Source organism: Hyaena hyaena, unplaced genomic scaffold (assembly GCF_003009895.1).
Source record: "Hyaena hyaena isolate Hyena2069 unplaced genomic scaffold, ASM300989v1 scaffold_2084, whole genome shotgun sequence".
NCBI classification, from domain to species: Eukaryota; Metazoa; Chordata; class Mammalia; order Carnivora; family Hyaenidae; genus Hyaena; species Hyaena hyaena.
The window spans coordinates 73,864-90,656 of NW_024082718.1; the positions used below are offsets into that span (position 1 = coordinate 73,864).

Consider the following 16,793-nt stretch of genomic DNA (forward strand, 5'->3'; position numbering starts at 1 on the left):
AAAGGGTTCTAGTCTATGGGTGACTAATAAAATAAATTCTTTCTTTTAATCTGGACTCATGTGTTGATTCTCCTGTGTCTGCTTTGGGGAATGTCTTTTAGATTGTTACTAGTCTTTATAGGTCATAAAACCCCCTTCATAGATTACACTGGACTAGGATTAGGATATAGTTCTTTCTGGTCTATATTGAACTCTTGGAAATGCTGTATATTGTATAAGAACTGTGAACATGAACATTCCATAGTACTCAGCCTATCATGGAGGACCTTGAGGGTTCTACTTTATGATGCTTCAAGGCAGTGAAGAATCACTTGCCTCTCCAGTAGCCTCTGATCATCTGCCTTTGAGCCATCAAGATGCCTCTGTCTTCTCTTCCAGCAACTATTTTATCTCATATGATAGCTGTAAACAATGTGCCTCCTCCTCCACTTCGCAGTTTACCAAGTGAGTAAGGAATACATCAAGAGTTAGTCATTGTTTTCACTGGTACTTAACCCCAGATATAAGAAATGGGGAACTTCTTCTGGAGTGCCTGAGTGACACAGTTGGTTAAGCCACCAACTCTTGATATCTGTTCAGATCATGATCTCACAGTTCATAGGTTTGAGTCCTGCAGCGGGCCCTCTGCTGACAGTGTGAAGCCTGTTTGAGATTCTTTCTCTGTCTCTAAATTAATATAATAAACTTAAAAAAAAAAAAAGAAATGGGGCACTTGAGGGTTGGTAAAATGAAGAATCTTCTTGACAGAGGAGTGATATGGGGAAAAAAAATAGATGTGCAAATCCTGCGTTGTACCCCTGAAGTCATTTCGGTCCTCTAGATTTCAAATATTTTACTTTGTAAAGTGAGGATCTTTATGAACTTTAAGGGATTCAAATAAGAAATAGTTCTAAAGAGAAAAAACAAAGATATGGAAAGATCATGTGGCTCACCAGTGATCAAACCCTTTGTTTCTGGCAGGTCTTCTTGTGCTTATGCAGTCAGTCTTACTGTCCTGCCCTTTGTGAGCTAATTAATTTTCATCAGGAGAATTCTCATAACAATTTTCAAGGAAACAAAAGAGATAATTTCCATTATTCTTCCTCTGAAATTTATTTCTATTTAATTTTGTTTTTATTTTGTAGTCTTTGATTTATAATATTATTGGAATTCCAAATTAGAGTTAAATATTTTGAAGTTTATACAATTGACAGGATTTTCTTATTTTATATAGTCAGTCTACACCCAGAACCTTTTCTCAAGACTTCTTGTCATAGCAATCAAATTCATAGATCTATAGTTTGACCATCAGTATACTGACTAAACTATGAAACAGTCCGAATAATAGTTGAGATTTTAAAAAAGCTTCAAGATAACGAAGATAATGATCTTGATATTTTTCAACTTCAGTGAAGCATTTATTATTTTTCTAATAGTCATTGGGTAAGTTTGTTGTGTGATTTGAAGAAGTTAACCTGTCTGTTCTTTTATCTTCCTGTGATAGTTAACATTTTCACATCAGTTTTTTAAAATTAATAATTATAGTCTTTAGGGGAAAAGGTGGCAGCAGTTGACACTCTTTTGAAGGGATATATTTATGTCTTAAATAGCATTAGATAAAGTCCTCATGTTAAATCAAACTAATTCCTGCATATGCTATTATGTTATTGTTATTATTGTGAAAAAATTATTGAATATAGTCAAAGTTTTGAATTTCTATGTGAATTCAACTAAATTTTGAATGTAATTTTGCAAAAATCCACAGCTTTTACTGGACAGGTTTTATTTGTACAAGAGAAAAAAAATCACCCTAAGACAATTTCTTTAGCAGCCTAGGAAGCACAGTAGCTGGGAGCTAAATGATCAAATTAATTTAGAATCAATGGGATGAGATATGTGCTACCCTCTGTAGTGTCTCCCAAGGACATTTAACTTGTGTGAAGTGATAAAAAGATGAAAAATCATCAGCAATTTGATCTCAGAACTGAATAGAGCATAATGGAAAGCAGTGGAGATCCCGGTTTTCCCTTCAGAGGTGTCTATGACTTCTCTTTGGAAATATATCCTGCTTGCTTAGTAACAAGGTCTTTATGCTAACTCTAGCAAATAGACAACTTCTCTTAGCAAACTGTTTTTGCTGAAACCATGATCTCATGAAAGCACATGTGAGGATGCTTTCAATTGATAATTTGACTAAATCTGAGTTATAAAGAAGATATAAATGGGAATGATTCAAACTGCAATGGGCATAAATAGGAAGGTTCAGTTAAGGACCTTAAAAAAAATCCAGCTAAAATTGTCTCCATTTGCAGATGACATGATTTTATATATAGAAAACCTTAAAGACTCAACCAAAAAACTGTTAGAACTAATCAAAGAATTCAGTAAAGTTGCAGGATGCAAAATTAACATACAAAAATCAGTGTTTCTATACATTAACAATGAATTTTCTGAAAAAGACATAAAGAAATCAATCCCACTTAAATAGCATCAAAAACAATAAAATACTTAGGAGTGAATTTAACCAAGGAGAGTGAAAGATTTCTACTCTGAAAGTTTTGGGATGTTAGTGAAAGAAATCAAAGAAGACATAAATAAATGGAAAGTTATCTTGTGTTAATGAATTGGAAGAATTAATATTATTAAAATGTCAACATTACCAAAATTTGTATGGATTTGATGCAACCCGTATAACAATTCCAGTGGCATTTCTTACAGAAATAGAAAAAAAAAAAAACACCTAAAAATGTAACCACAAAAGACTCCAAATAGCCAAAAATACTTTGAGAAAGAAGAACAAAGCAGGATATTACAATGCTATAGTCATTCAGGCAGGTTAGTACTGGTACAAAAAAAAAAAAAAAGCAATGGAACAGAATTGAGAGTCCAGAAGTAAACCTAACACAGTCAACTAGTATTTGACAAGCGAGACAAGAATACTCAATTTAGAAAAGACAGTCTCTTCAATAAATCATGCTGAGAAAACTGGAAAAATAAAAGGATGAAACTTGACCCCTATTTTACAATATTCACAAAAATTAACTCAAAATGGATTAAAGGTGGAAATATAAGACCTGAAATCATCAAGCTCCTAGAAAAAAAAAACTTAGAAAAACTGTTTGACATAGGTCTTGGTAATGTTTTTTAGATATGACACCTAAAGCACAAGCAATAAAAAAAGTGAGACTGTATCAAACAGGAAAAGTTCTACACTGCAGGTGAAACCACCATCAAACTGAAAAGACAACCTACACAATGGTAAAAATCATTTGCAAACTATGTATCTGATAAGGGGTTAATATTTAAAATATATAATTAATTCTTACAGTTCAATAGAAAAAAAATCAATTAAAAAATGGGCAAAGGACCTGAATAGACATTTCTCCAAAGAAAGTTTACAAAACACCAATAGGAACCTGAAAAAATGCTCAAAATCACTAGTCAACAGGTAAATGCAAATTAAAACCTCAATATACCTCATGGCTTTTCAAATGGTCATTTTCAAAAAGACAAGAGATAACAAATGCTGGTGTGGATCTGGAGAAAAGGGAACCTCTGTGCACTGTTGATGAGATTGTAAATTGGTACAGCTACTGTGGAAAACAGTATGGAGTATAGAACTACCATATGGTCCACCTATTCCACTTCTGGGAATATATCCAAAGGTAATGAAAACGTTAACTCAAGGAGTTTTCTGCGCCACTATGTTCACAGAAACATTATTTACAATAGACAAGACATGGAAACAAATTGTTTATTGATGCCTGAATGGATAAAGAAGTTGTGGTGTATATACATAAGTGAATATTATTCAGCCATAAAAACAAGGGAATCCCATCCTTTGCAACAATATGGATGGACCCTGAAGACATTATGCTAAGTGAAATAAGTCACAGACAAAGACATCATATTGTATGATCTCATTCATGTAGAATCTTAAAAAGAAAAAACACCTCATAGAGTCAGATTTATGATTACCAGAGGGTGCGGTGGGGGTGAGCGTGAAGGAAGGAGAAATTGGAGGAAGGTGGTCAAAAGGTACAAACTTCCTGTTACAAGATAAATAAACACTAGGGGTGTAATGTACAACATGACGGTTATAGTTAACATTGCTGTATGCTATATGAGGAACTTTTTAAGAGAGTAGATCATAAGAGTTCTTATTCCAAGGATAATCTTTTTTTTTTCATTTTCTTTTTATATCTATATGTGATGATGGATGTTAACTAAGCCTATTATAATCATTTCACAGTATATGTAAATCAAACAACTATGCTGTACACCTTAAACATAATTATACAGTGATATATGTTAATTATTTCTTAATAAAACTAGAAAAAAGTCCAGCCCATATATATATCCTTACTTACTTTGGATGAATTTAGTTAGGTTACTTTTAGTGAGTCATGTTTACCTTATCTGTAAATTTTATACATGAATAATATTTGAAGGCTTTTTATAGGCTGTGTGTAAGCATTTTGCATGGTATGTTATTTCATTTATTTCTCACAAGACCCTTATGAGGTCTATAGTAGGCAGAATAATGGCTCCAATGAAGTGCATATCCTAATCTCCGGAATCTGTGAATTAATTGTGCTGCATAGCAAGAGGAATTAAGGTTGCAGATGGAATTAAGGCTGCTAATCTGCTGACCTTGTGAAAAATTAGAGTTAGCAAAATCTGTAGTAGTTTTTCCTCCTCGGTGATATAGCATCTGGGTGTAGGTAAATCCATACCCTGTTATTATTATAAGTTGATATCCCAAAGAAACAAAGAGATTAAATATGTCTTAAATTTGTTTTTAATAGAAGTCAGGGAGCTGTCCTTTGGTTTTTGTCTGGAGGGAGCCCCTTTTACACTTATCATTAGGAGTATGGTCTAGTTACCTATCTTTGTTTGGGTTTATAGCTATGCTTCTATTTTCTTTATGCTTATTAGGCTTATTCTGAGAAAGGACAAGTTCAAAAATGCTTTTTTCATTTTAACTACTGGCTTATCTGGGAGAAAGAATTTCTGTGCTTCAAAGAAGTTTTTTTTTGAAATTGTTTTTGTTCCAATAACAAAAAGGGTTTCAGGTTCACAAGATATTTGTAAGTACATCTTGCTTGTTTCAACATAGGAGGATGTAGAAAATGGCATTCAAGAGAAGACTAGAGACACTTCAAGGAATTTAGAAACAAGACAGTACTCCTAAGTGAATATTTTCCTTGCTCTCTCTTTTTTTTTTTTTTTTCATTTTATGATGTACATTTAGAGAAAACCTGAAACTGTGTCATCCTTCCTCATACTTCAAGGGCATTTCCTGCAATTCGAGAGTTTTAGTTTTTTAGTGGCTAAAGATGAAAGGAGTTTCACGACATATATTTATCTGGAAAAGTGACTGGTGCTCCATTTTAAAGTTTTAAAACATTCAAATCCTAGGAGTGCAGTAAGAGAAAGGGTGACCTGTCAGTGGAGAAGATAGAGAAGCAGTCTGTGTAATGTAATGTATACAAGAAGACAAAGTTGAAAAACAGAGCTAAATGATGAGAATGGATATTCCAAGAAGGAATAAAAGTTGGGAAAGATGGTTGAATGTTTGTATATGTCTCTGTGTTTGTATAATCAATAATAGTCCCTGTGGAAAATGCTACTTGGTAACTTAAGAAAAGAAGTATCAGAAAATTATTTTCTCAACTTTATTTTTCAGTAAAGAAGTCACTTTTTACTAATCCCAAAGGAGAAAAGATGTATTTTTTTGTGGAAAAAACAAGCATTTATTATTATTTTTTCTTACCACTGTTATAAAAATCTCAATGTACTTGTTCTTTTTGTCAGAAAATCTTGAGTGACCTTTAGAAATTAAATAATGGCAACTTAAACTTGAGCTCAAATCATGACTGGGGGGTTAGGCAGGAAACCCTGAAGTAAACTGCAGTGCATTGCAAATCAGATCTCTCCACTAGCTGTCACACAAGGTCATCCCTCACACCTCAGGCTCCTGCTTTGTTCTAGCAGTCTCTCTCAGAAATACCTCCTGCATTAGTCCTCTGTTTCCCTCTACCACCTAGATTGGTCTCCATCACCTTTCACTGAACTGATCTCTGGAATTCTTTCTGACAGACATATAGCATGTACCAGATTCCTTTTTTTAAAAGTATGCTTTTTTAAAAAGGAATTTGATCATGTTAACTCTCCACAAGCTGTCAGGGTTGTACTTTCTTCCAAAACTTAGATTACAATCCATTTTATTCAATCTGGCATTTAAAAATTTCATGCTTACTCTAAAACCGCTCATGTTCTAGACTTTACACTTGCATTGATATAACTCTCCACTACAGCTAAAATGCTTTGATTGACATTCTTTAAACCCATCTGCAATACTGCTCAGGGGGACAGGAGGCATTCTTAGGTTCAATGAAGCATTCAGATGACCATATTTGGCACATGTGCTCCAAAGGGTAGAATAGAATCATAATCTTCCAGGAGGGCAGTGTCAGGTGTTCCCCTTCTGTGCTGGTGGTTCTCACAGCTGCCTAATCAACAGGACAATCTGCTTTAGCCCCCAGCATAGTAGTTCAGGTTCAAGGTAATGAGAATCACATAGGGCAGGTGTGGAATTGTCCTGGCTTAAAAGTCTCATACCCTGCCGAAACCAAAATGTCTTATAAAAAAATTCCATAGACACTGTTTCTAAGTTTCCTGCAGGGAACTTCACAGTTCCAAGAGTCACTGTAGTTTCCATATCTTGGCTCACAAGGGTTCCTGTATCTTGTCAAATTCATGTTTTGTTTTCTTTGAATAATTGCCCATAGTAGAATTACTGGATCTATGCTATTTCTACTTGTAATTTTTTGAGGAATCTCCAAACAATGTCAACTATATGTCAGTAAAATATTAATAATGATAAAAAAGAGTCACTATAGTCAGGAAGGTCCATTTCAGTGGCTCTCTGTTAGGTATTTGTAGATCATCTATAGTTTCTTTTGGTTCATATGCAACTCCCCAGTCAGAGATCATTGGTATCATAAACAATGTGACCCAGTTATATATACGATCTCTAAAGAACAGAGCGGGAGACTTCCTATACTGGGGGAAAATTATTCCTTGAGTTACACCATCATACTCCTCACCATACTCTTATGCCTTAGCTCATGTTTCCTTTTGGGATTTCCCATATATCTTTCTCCATTTGTTCTTATCATTCCAATGTCAATGACTTTAATCTCTGCAAAGACTCTCCTGGCCTCTTTAGTCTGAAGTAATGTCTTCCATGTCTCTGATCTCTGAACTTCTTTGGTACTTTTTCTACATCCCTTCTATTATTAATACCTTTTAACTTCACCTTAGATACCTCATAGAAATGTGCCTTAAGGTTATGGTTCTTATCAGATAAGTATCTGGAGATAGTGGTTATCCTTCACATGTCTTTGTATCTCCAATGCTTAGCATGCAGGTGATAAAAGAAGAAAGGTGAACAAATCTTACACACTTTGTGGGAAATTTGGTGAGTAGGTGTCTTTTAAAAGTCATTATGTAATAACACATGCAGGCACAAGGGATTATTGAAAAGTTGAATGAGTCTTCCCCAACTCATACTCCTAATCTTATCCTCAGAAGTAACTATCCTGAAAAACATTCTCCTTGTAATTTTCCATGCATATTCAAATACACTTGTATATATATATATATATATATATACACATATATATATTTAATGTTTATATATTTCATATTATTTTAATTCATATGGTAGGGCATTTCAATTACTCTATATCATACTTTTATTTTTTACTTATTAATATTATGTATTATGAAGGGCTTTTCATGTCAATATGTATATATATGCCTTATTCATTTTAGTGTCTATATTACGTTTCAGTATTTAAATATACCAAAATACTGCTAATGGATGTTCCATTTAATATATATCTTCAACTCCACGCTTCTATATATTCCTCTTTATAATGCTGGGCTGGGGCTCTGCAAACCAGTTTTTCCCAGGAAACCAGATGGCTTCCTGTTAGGATAATAACACATGTTAGAGAGAGACTGGAAGGCAGGAGCAAAGTTAAGGAAAATGTTTATCCTTTTGTTCTCTTTTTTTAAGTTTATTTATTTTGAGAGAGATACAGAGAGTGAGCAGGGGAGGGGCAAAGAGGGAAAAGGAGAGAGAGAATCCCAAGCAGAATCCGCACAGTCAGAGCAAAGCCCAATGTGGGGTTGGAATTTGTGAACCTTGAGATCATGACCTGAGCTGAAATGAAGACTCGGACATTTCACTGACTGGGCTATGCAGGGGCCCCTCCTTTTGTTTTCTATTTCTAGTTTCTTCTCCTTGTTGAGTGTCTCTCCAGCAATGTTTGGTTTTCACCCAAGCAGTGGCTGTTTGTTCCACCAACAGCAGATAATTCCATCTGCAATTTTCCCAGTGTTCCCAGAAATAGCTTCATTACACCCCCTCCACAATCCAGCACCAGCTGCTGGTGCACTGTCTCAGAGGTCCTAAGAAGAACTGCTTCCAGCCTCCAAGTTTTAGTAATTCAACCTCTTCCCTTTGCTTCATCAGCAAAAAAAGTGGTGGTAGATGCTCTTTGCATGATATTACTGCATGATTGCGGCTCCTTTTTGTCTCTTCAATTCTTTAATATTTGACTAACAGTTCTTTGCATCATTTTTTTTTTTCCTGTTGAAATTACTGGTGTGGTTTCAGTCTCCTGACAGCTGGATCCTTACTAATAATACAGTGGGAATCTGTTTTTAGTTACTCTTGCTGTTAAAATCAAATAAACATCCTGTACTACCTTCTTGAGTTGGTAAGCAAGGGGTATTAATAGCATTGCAAGGCCAAAGGATGTGTGCATTTTAAATTTTGATAACTATTAACAAGTTGTCTTCAAACAGTTTGTACTAATTTCTACTCCTACCATCAGCATATGCAAGTTCCTATTTCATAGCATCTATACTATCTAAACTATACTATTTATACATTTATAATATCATGCATTATAAAACAAATATTCTGCCAATAAATTAGTTGGGAATAGTTTTAATTATTCTGTAGGTGTTCATTTCTTTATGAGTGAGGTTTAAAATCTTTTCATATATTTGTGGTCATTTCTATTTATATAAACAGTCTATTTATATGTCCCTTGCCCATTCATTGAGGTTTATTTTTCCTTTTATTTGAATGAAATCTTTGTGTATAAAATAAATCAGACCTTTGTCAAGTAATTTATAGGTGGTTTTCTCAGCGTGATATTTTTTTCATGTTTATGATTTTCGTGTTATACAAATATTTTAGATTGCTTGGGTAGTTTGTGTCCTCTGTTATTGATTTTTTTCTTAGAAAGCTATTCTTCATGCCAAAATTTAAAAATAATTCTTCCATGCTTTCTTTTATTACTTATGTAGTTTTATTGTTAATATTAAGCTTGTTTAATATTTGGTGCATCTGGAATTTATTTTCAATAAATTTACTTTAAAATAGTGATGTATGGCTACAACTTAATGTTTTTCCAAATAACCAATCAAGTCTAATGCTATTTGTTGGGTAATCTGTCTTTTCCTACTAATTTGAAATGCCAGTTTTTATTATATGTTGAATTTTTGTATGCATTCTGGATGTATTTCTGGAAACTATTATTTACTTTTTCTACTTATTTCTTGTGTATTTATGCATTTGTGTTAAATTGTTATAATTTTGAAGCATTATAATATACTTCAGTATCTGGTAAGATTAACCTTTACTCTTTTTTAAAAGACTCATAGCCTTTTCTTCTATGTTTATTTTTCCATATGACCTTCAGAAATATTTGGGCTTTTTCAGCAAATAAACATGTGGGTATTTTATTTAGAAATGTGTTAAAGATTCATTCATGGAGAATTGATGTATTTATGATAATGACTATTCCTACTTACGAATTTTTATCTTTAGGTGTGTCTGAGTGGCTCAGTTGGTAAAGCATCAGGTTCTTGACAAGTCGTGATCTCATTGTTCATGAGATTGATTCCTGCATTGGGCATGGAGCCTTCTTTGGAATCTCTCTCTCCTCTCTTTCTGCCCTTCCCTCTACTCTCACAATAAGCAAACATTTAAAAAAAAAACCTTGTATCTTTATAATACTCAATTCATGCCTACTTCCAATTTTTTCAAGTGTGCTTTTATGCCACTCAATAAAATTTATTTCTAGACATTTTATCTTTTTATTTTCTTTGCTATTTTGAATGATATCTTTTACTCATTGTATTTTCTAAGTATAAAAGTTATCATATGAGAAATCTATTAAATTTTTAAAAATAAAATTAAAAAAACTTGAAAGTGCAGTCTTACAGATATTATGTAAGTTTAATATAAAGAAACTTATTTTTCAGAGCTATTTACCACTCAGTTTGCCTTAAATATTTTAGTATGCATTCTTTAAAAATAGGGAAATACTATTATTATGTAATCACAATATATCCATCAAAGTAAAAACATTAACACAGATAAATCACTGTAATCTAATTCTTAGCCCCATCCCATTTGAATTTAGCTATTGTTCTGATAATGATTTTTATAGTAAAAGTATCCAGTTCAAAATCTTGTGTAGCATTTCATTGTCTTTTCCTCTCTGTTTAGTCTGGGACATTCTCCATTTTTCTTGCCTTTCATTGCTGGGAGAATACAAATCAGTTATTTAGTAGAATATGCTTCAGTTTGGTTTCTCTGATCTTCCCTCATGATTAGATTCAAGTAGGATATCTTTGGCAGAAATTCATAGAAGTGATACTGTGTTCTCTTTCCATCTTATCAAGTGGCACATGATTTCACTTTAATCATTGATTAAGGTGGTTATGTGGAGAGCTTCTCTGCAGTAAATTTACTTTTCCATTTTGTAATTAATAAATATTTTTGTGAAGAGATATTTTGAAAGTATGGAAATATCTAATTTTTATAAAATATTAAATAAATGTAAAATTATAATTTTCTAATTTGATCAAAGGCTCTTAATGAATTATTATCATTATATAGTCTGGTGTCCTGCTTGTTCACAATCCACTGGAAATGCCTTCAAGTTGGTCTAACCATTTTCTTGCTTTATGGCATAATAAGATTTTTCAGACTTATGTTGTACTCTCCCTATCTGAGCCCTAGAATCGGGCATTTGCCCAATGAGCCCTGGTTCATTTTAATGCAGAATTATATTTAGGAGTCAAGATCTGGGTGCTGTATATGTTCATTGATGTTAGGGGGTTATTGCCTCTGCCTCTAAGCCCTCTCAGTGGACAGATCTGAGCAATAAAAATTTATATTTATGTTTATTTGTGTATATATATATATATATATATATATATATATATATAAAACCATGAGTTTACCCCAATTTATTCCATTTGCAATGCAACACTATAGGCTTCATCCTAATCTCACTTTCTAAACTTGTAACTCCCTTCTCTGAAGCAAGAAACTTTGCACCTATTAACTATACCTTTGATCAGTTTCCTTTATATAGCTAATCTTCCATATTCACTGTCATCTATCCCCACTAAGGATCTTACACTCAGCACTGGCAGATCCTCTCCCTCTCCCACCTCATATTATTGCTCTCCTCACTCCCCTTGGCCTCCAATACTCAGCACAGGCCCACCCCCACACATGGATGCCCTCCACATCTTGTTTTTGGCTGTTGTTACATTCTACCTTTAACCTCCCACTTACAGCTGGCATTGATGCCTACCTTCTTATACTATTGCAGTTGTTTTAAGACACAATTGTATAGAGGAAAGAGTAAGCTATTGAATATTTACTGTATTTTCTTTGAATGTTTACTGTCTTAACTGCTTTAGTGACAATGCTAATGGGTTTCTAGTCTATGCAGTTCTGTTTTCTACCTATATAATTATAACACTTTGCAAACAGTGATTTTGTCTTTTTGTCTCTAATTTTCATCATTTTTGTATTTCTTTTATCAAATTATGTTGTTTGGTACTTCCAGAAGTTTGCAGCACTGATGGATATTTTTACCTTGTTCTTGAATTTATGCAATTGCTTCTAGTTTCAACATTAAACATGATTCTTTCTTTTGATTTGATATATTCATCAAGTCAAGAAAAGAAGCTTTCTAAAAATTAAATTATTTAAGAAAAATACTGAGTTTTATTGAATATTTACTCTGTATCTGTGGAGATTATGATTTTTTTTTAATGTTTTATTTATTCCTAGGAGAGAGAGAGAGAGAGAGACAGCATGATCAGGGGAGGGTCAGAGAGAGAGGGAGTCACAGACTGAAACAGTCTCCAGGCTCTGAGCTGGCAGTCAGCACAGAGCCCGACGCGGGGCTTGAACCCACGAACCGCGAGATCATGACCCAAGCGAAAGTCGGACGCTTAACCGACTAAGCCACCCAGGCGCCCCGAGATTATGATTTTTTAAATGCTGACTTATTGTGGTAAATTATATGGTTATATTTTGTCATTGACATTTCTTTGAATTACTTGGATAAATCTTACTTTGTTGTGTGATAATACTCCATTAGTATGTTTCTGGGGATCATATACATATGATATTCATTTTTTAAAAATGTTGATTTATTTTGAGAGAGAGAGAGAGAGATTATGTGCATGTGCAATCAGGGGAGCAACACAGAGAGAGAGAGGGAGAGAGAGAATCCCAAGCAGGCTCTGTGCTGTCAGTGTGCAGCCCAATGTGGGACTCAGTCTCACAGATTGTGAGATCATGACTTGAGCCAAAGTCAACAGTCTGAGGCTTAACCAACTGAGCCACCCTACAGCCCCTATAATAATTATTTTTATTTGTAAAAATAACCATTCTCTGGTTTTCTTTTTCATGCTATAGTTGTCACATTTGAGTATCAGTGTTTTGCTTATTTCATCAAAGAAATTTTGAAACTTTTCTTCTTTGTGTTCTGAAACATTTAACTAGAGAAAAGTGTTCTTATGTTATATGTAAGAACATTTTACACCATTATTTCTGTTTTCTTATTCAGGAAAAGTTTTTACATATAGTATCTGCTTTCTATATTCATTTATCATTTTCTCTTTTTCTTTTATCTATTCTAATGTTAGCCTTTATGTTCTGTGATTATATTTTCTTATATATTGCCATTTTTACTATTTCTAATGGAAAATTTGTCATAATTTTATCTTTTCTTCTTGAATATAGTCTATTTATTTATATATATTTATATCTATTTATTTATTTTTATTGTCTTATTTATATTTAATGTCATGTCACTCTTTGTTTTTCTTTCATCAAGGATGTGTGTATGTGTGTGTGTGTGTGTGTGTGTGATTGTGAGGACCACTACTCCTTCTGGTGCTTATTAATTGATTTTTATTTGGTAACTTAATTGTTTTTCATTGTTTATCACACTTTCCCTTAGGGTATATCTGGCCTAGGTACCTAGATTATTGAATGGTGGTTATTTTTTGAAGATTGCTTGCTTGAAAAAAAATAGTGGTAGGGAGTAAGCTGGTATAGCAGACAGATTGAATTTTCTTGTGTGTTAACTTTGAATACTTTCTCATCAACTCTGTTCTGTTCTCTTCCCGAAATTATATATCTCTAAATAGTGCTGTCATAATTCATATTCCAAAGGTTTCTTGGTAGTGATTTGGCATCTATTTTTAATGTGAGTATAGTTGGTATATAAGGTTACATTAGTTTTAGGTGTACAACTTAGTGATTTGGCAAGTGTATACAGTATGTTGTGTTCACCAGAAGTGTAGCTACCATCTGTCCCTTTACATCTCTAGTACAGTATCATTGACTATATTCCTTATGCAGTTGATTTGGCTTCTATTTATTTCTCTTCAGTGACTGAGACAAGCTGCCTTTGTGTTGATTGTTGCTAACATTTATCATCCAACCACCAAAACAACCTGATTCTTAAAAAAAAAAAAAAATGAGTATATGTGTAATCCTTGTCCAACCCTACATTTCATATATATCATGGGTTTTATATACAAAAAATTAGTTGAAGGGAAACAAATAAATACATTATTAACCACCAACGTAGGTACGTTTAATTACCTATTATTACACAGATTTAAACTTAAAATGGAGAATTGGATCATTTTTCCAAGTATATAGAAAGAATTCATCATGCTTATAGTGGCTGACGGATCCTTTATTCTTAGCATGCAAAATTTGTTGATAATGTTTTTGTTGCTATTGCTGCTGACCTGCTTCTTTGTGCTCTGAATATTACATTAAGCAAAGTTCTACTTATTATTGAATTAATTAAAGTATATCCTGGAAGTGCTTTTGAAGAAGTCTTAGCTTTCTGTTTTCTAGCTAACCATACTCTGGTATTTCCATTTGGTCATTGTCACATTTTCTCTTTGGCTCTGTTGTCCATATATTTTATGTTGCCCAGTAGCCGCTCTGATAAGCCTAGTCTCCTAGTAAATACTGGTTTTGCATTTACATATTTCTAAGACTTCACTTATTTCATTGCTTCCACTTAGCTTTTTGTAAGGGGTATCTACCTTACAAGGGAAAGTTTATTGGGGAAAAATGGTTTAATTTTATTTTAACACTCACCATTTTAACAAATCTTTATAATCCCCACCCCCAAGAAGCATACATAATTCATTGTACTGCACAAATATGGAAATACATATCTACCCCTTGAGGACATTAACACATATAAATAAATGTTCACCAATGTATCACTCAGATAAAACACTGGATTTTAGTTTCTCTACTTCAATAATATATAGTGAGCAGTATATCAGTAAAGAAAGTTGTTTTTTTTTTTAATGTTTTATTTTTATTTCCGAGAGAAGGAGAGAGACAGCACAAGCAGGGGAAGGTCAGAGAGAGATACAGAATCTGAAACAGGCTCCAGGCTCTGAGCTAGCTGTCAGCACAGAGCCCGATATGGGGCTCGAACCCATGAACCGTGAGATCGTGACCTGAGCTAAAGTCGGACGCTTAACCAACTGAGCCACCGAGGCGCCCTAGAAAATTGTTTTTTAATTGCATCATGGATTTCTTAATCTTTGTTTCTAGCTTATAATTTACTTTGTAATCACCCTTTTATATCAGCTTCTAATCTTCTTTCAAGCAAACTGTGGTCAAAATCCCTGATTTTAAACTGATTATAGATTGAAGCCCACTCTACTTCTGTAAGAAGCCCAGTTAAGACATATTCATGAGGGTAAACAAGACTGGAAAGCAAATGTAAACCTAGTACCTTCTGAACTCCTTAGGCTTTATCCTGATATTAAATTTGATCACCAGAAAAGCTCAACTTCTGGTCTTTACAAAGTTACAGTTTCATGTTGAAATCTATTGGCTTTTTCTTTTTAACAAAACTGCTTCAAAGACAAGATCCATTATGTTGTTTAAAACCCTTTATGTAAAGTCCCTTGTGACAAATACCTCTTGGAAATAAGAATCAGTGAAGAAGACATTTTTTGATGAATTGTAAAGTGTCCTTCTAGGCTGTGAGTACTTACTATATTGGATATTGTAGTTTTGAGTTTACTTGCTGTACCAAGCTTAGTGCAAAGCCTTACCCTCAAGTGCTGTAGCTTTTCTCAGGCCAGTTGATTTCTCCACTTTTCTATTCCTTGCTAGCAATTCTTAGTTTTATAATATCCATCCTGTGATATTTTTTGTAAGCTAAACTGAAGGATGAAAATATTTACTTTTAAAAATTCCCCCTTTAAGCCAGAATTTCTCAAACCTTGACTTTTTAAAAAAAAAATCTCCATGGCAACTACCCCCTTTTCCTGTCCATACCAGTCATGACTATTTCTGATCCTATTTTTAGACTGGGTTGGGAAATTGGACTAAACTAATACTTCATAGAAGTCTCTATCTTTTTTTTTTTTTTTTCCCCATGAGGGGGAGAGAGTGAGAGCAGGGCAAGGAGGGAGGGTTGGCAGAGTTGGAGAGAATCTTAAATAGGCTCCATGCCCAGCACAGAGCCGATGCGGGGCTTGATCTCATGACCATCAGATCATGACCCGAGCTGAAATCAGGAGTCAGATACTTAGCCCACTGAGCCACCCAGGCACCCCCATAGAAATCTTTTCTTAATCTATCAATCTAAAAATTACTAAGATTAAGATTTTATATAATATTATATATCAGAAATATGAGTATACTTAAATATATTTTACATAAAATCTAGTTATAACTTGGCTCATTTAAAATAATTATTCCATATGTTGCTAAAATGCAATTAAGTAATTTTTTTGATTCTTAGGACTTAACAGTAATATAGGTAAGAAAATACTAAATCATGGAATTAGTATTTTCAAATTTGTTAAATAGTAATGATTTATGTGGATAGCAACCAGTTTTCTACTTAAATTTCTTTTATTTCAATGTCATATTTAGAAACTGCTATATGTTATTGATTAATTTTAGATCACAAAAGTCTTAAAGTGTCAAATTTTGTGATTCAGTAATTTGAAATTAAAATTGATAAATTTGGACATGTCAAGTTCTATTTATTCCTTTTTAGAATGTGGTTAATAATTACATATCAAAAAGTTCAGAAATGCATTAAGCTGTTGATTTTCTTAATACCTTTGCACTAAGGGAAGACATAATATGCATGTTGGTATTTATTACTGCTTTCTAACACCATGGGTTCTCCTGGGGAAAGGAGAGGACCTAGGATGTGAGTGCCCATCATTGTAATGATGCCCATTGCACTCAATACTCTATCTTCCTCTTCATCTCCTTTGAAGGATGTCAGTTATTTCTGGTACTGAAGGAGTATCACAGTTAGGTTGCTTCTTGTCTATGACTACTATCCTTCTGCTCTTAAGGGATACTGTGGGATTTGCTTACATATTAACTACAGAAGGAA

At 33.6% G+C, this 16,793-nt stretch overlaps 1 protein-coding gene across 1 annotated transcript in view; it reads left to right on the forward strand.

The window, feature by feature from the left end:
- Nucleotides 1-332: 332 nt before the first annotated feature.
- LOC120227207 (cyclic nucleotide-binding domain-containing protein 1-like) overlaps nt 333-16,793 on the forward strand; it is a gene marked incomplete at its 3' end in the record, with an annotated part of 35,454 nt that continues 18,993 nt past the window's right edge. The window contains exon 1 of the mRNA XM_039225362.1: nt 333-444. Within this exon, the coding sequence (XP_039081293.1) occupies nt 357-444 (88 nt within the window). The remainder of the gene's footprint in view (nt 445-16,793) is intronic.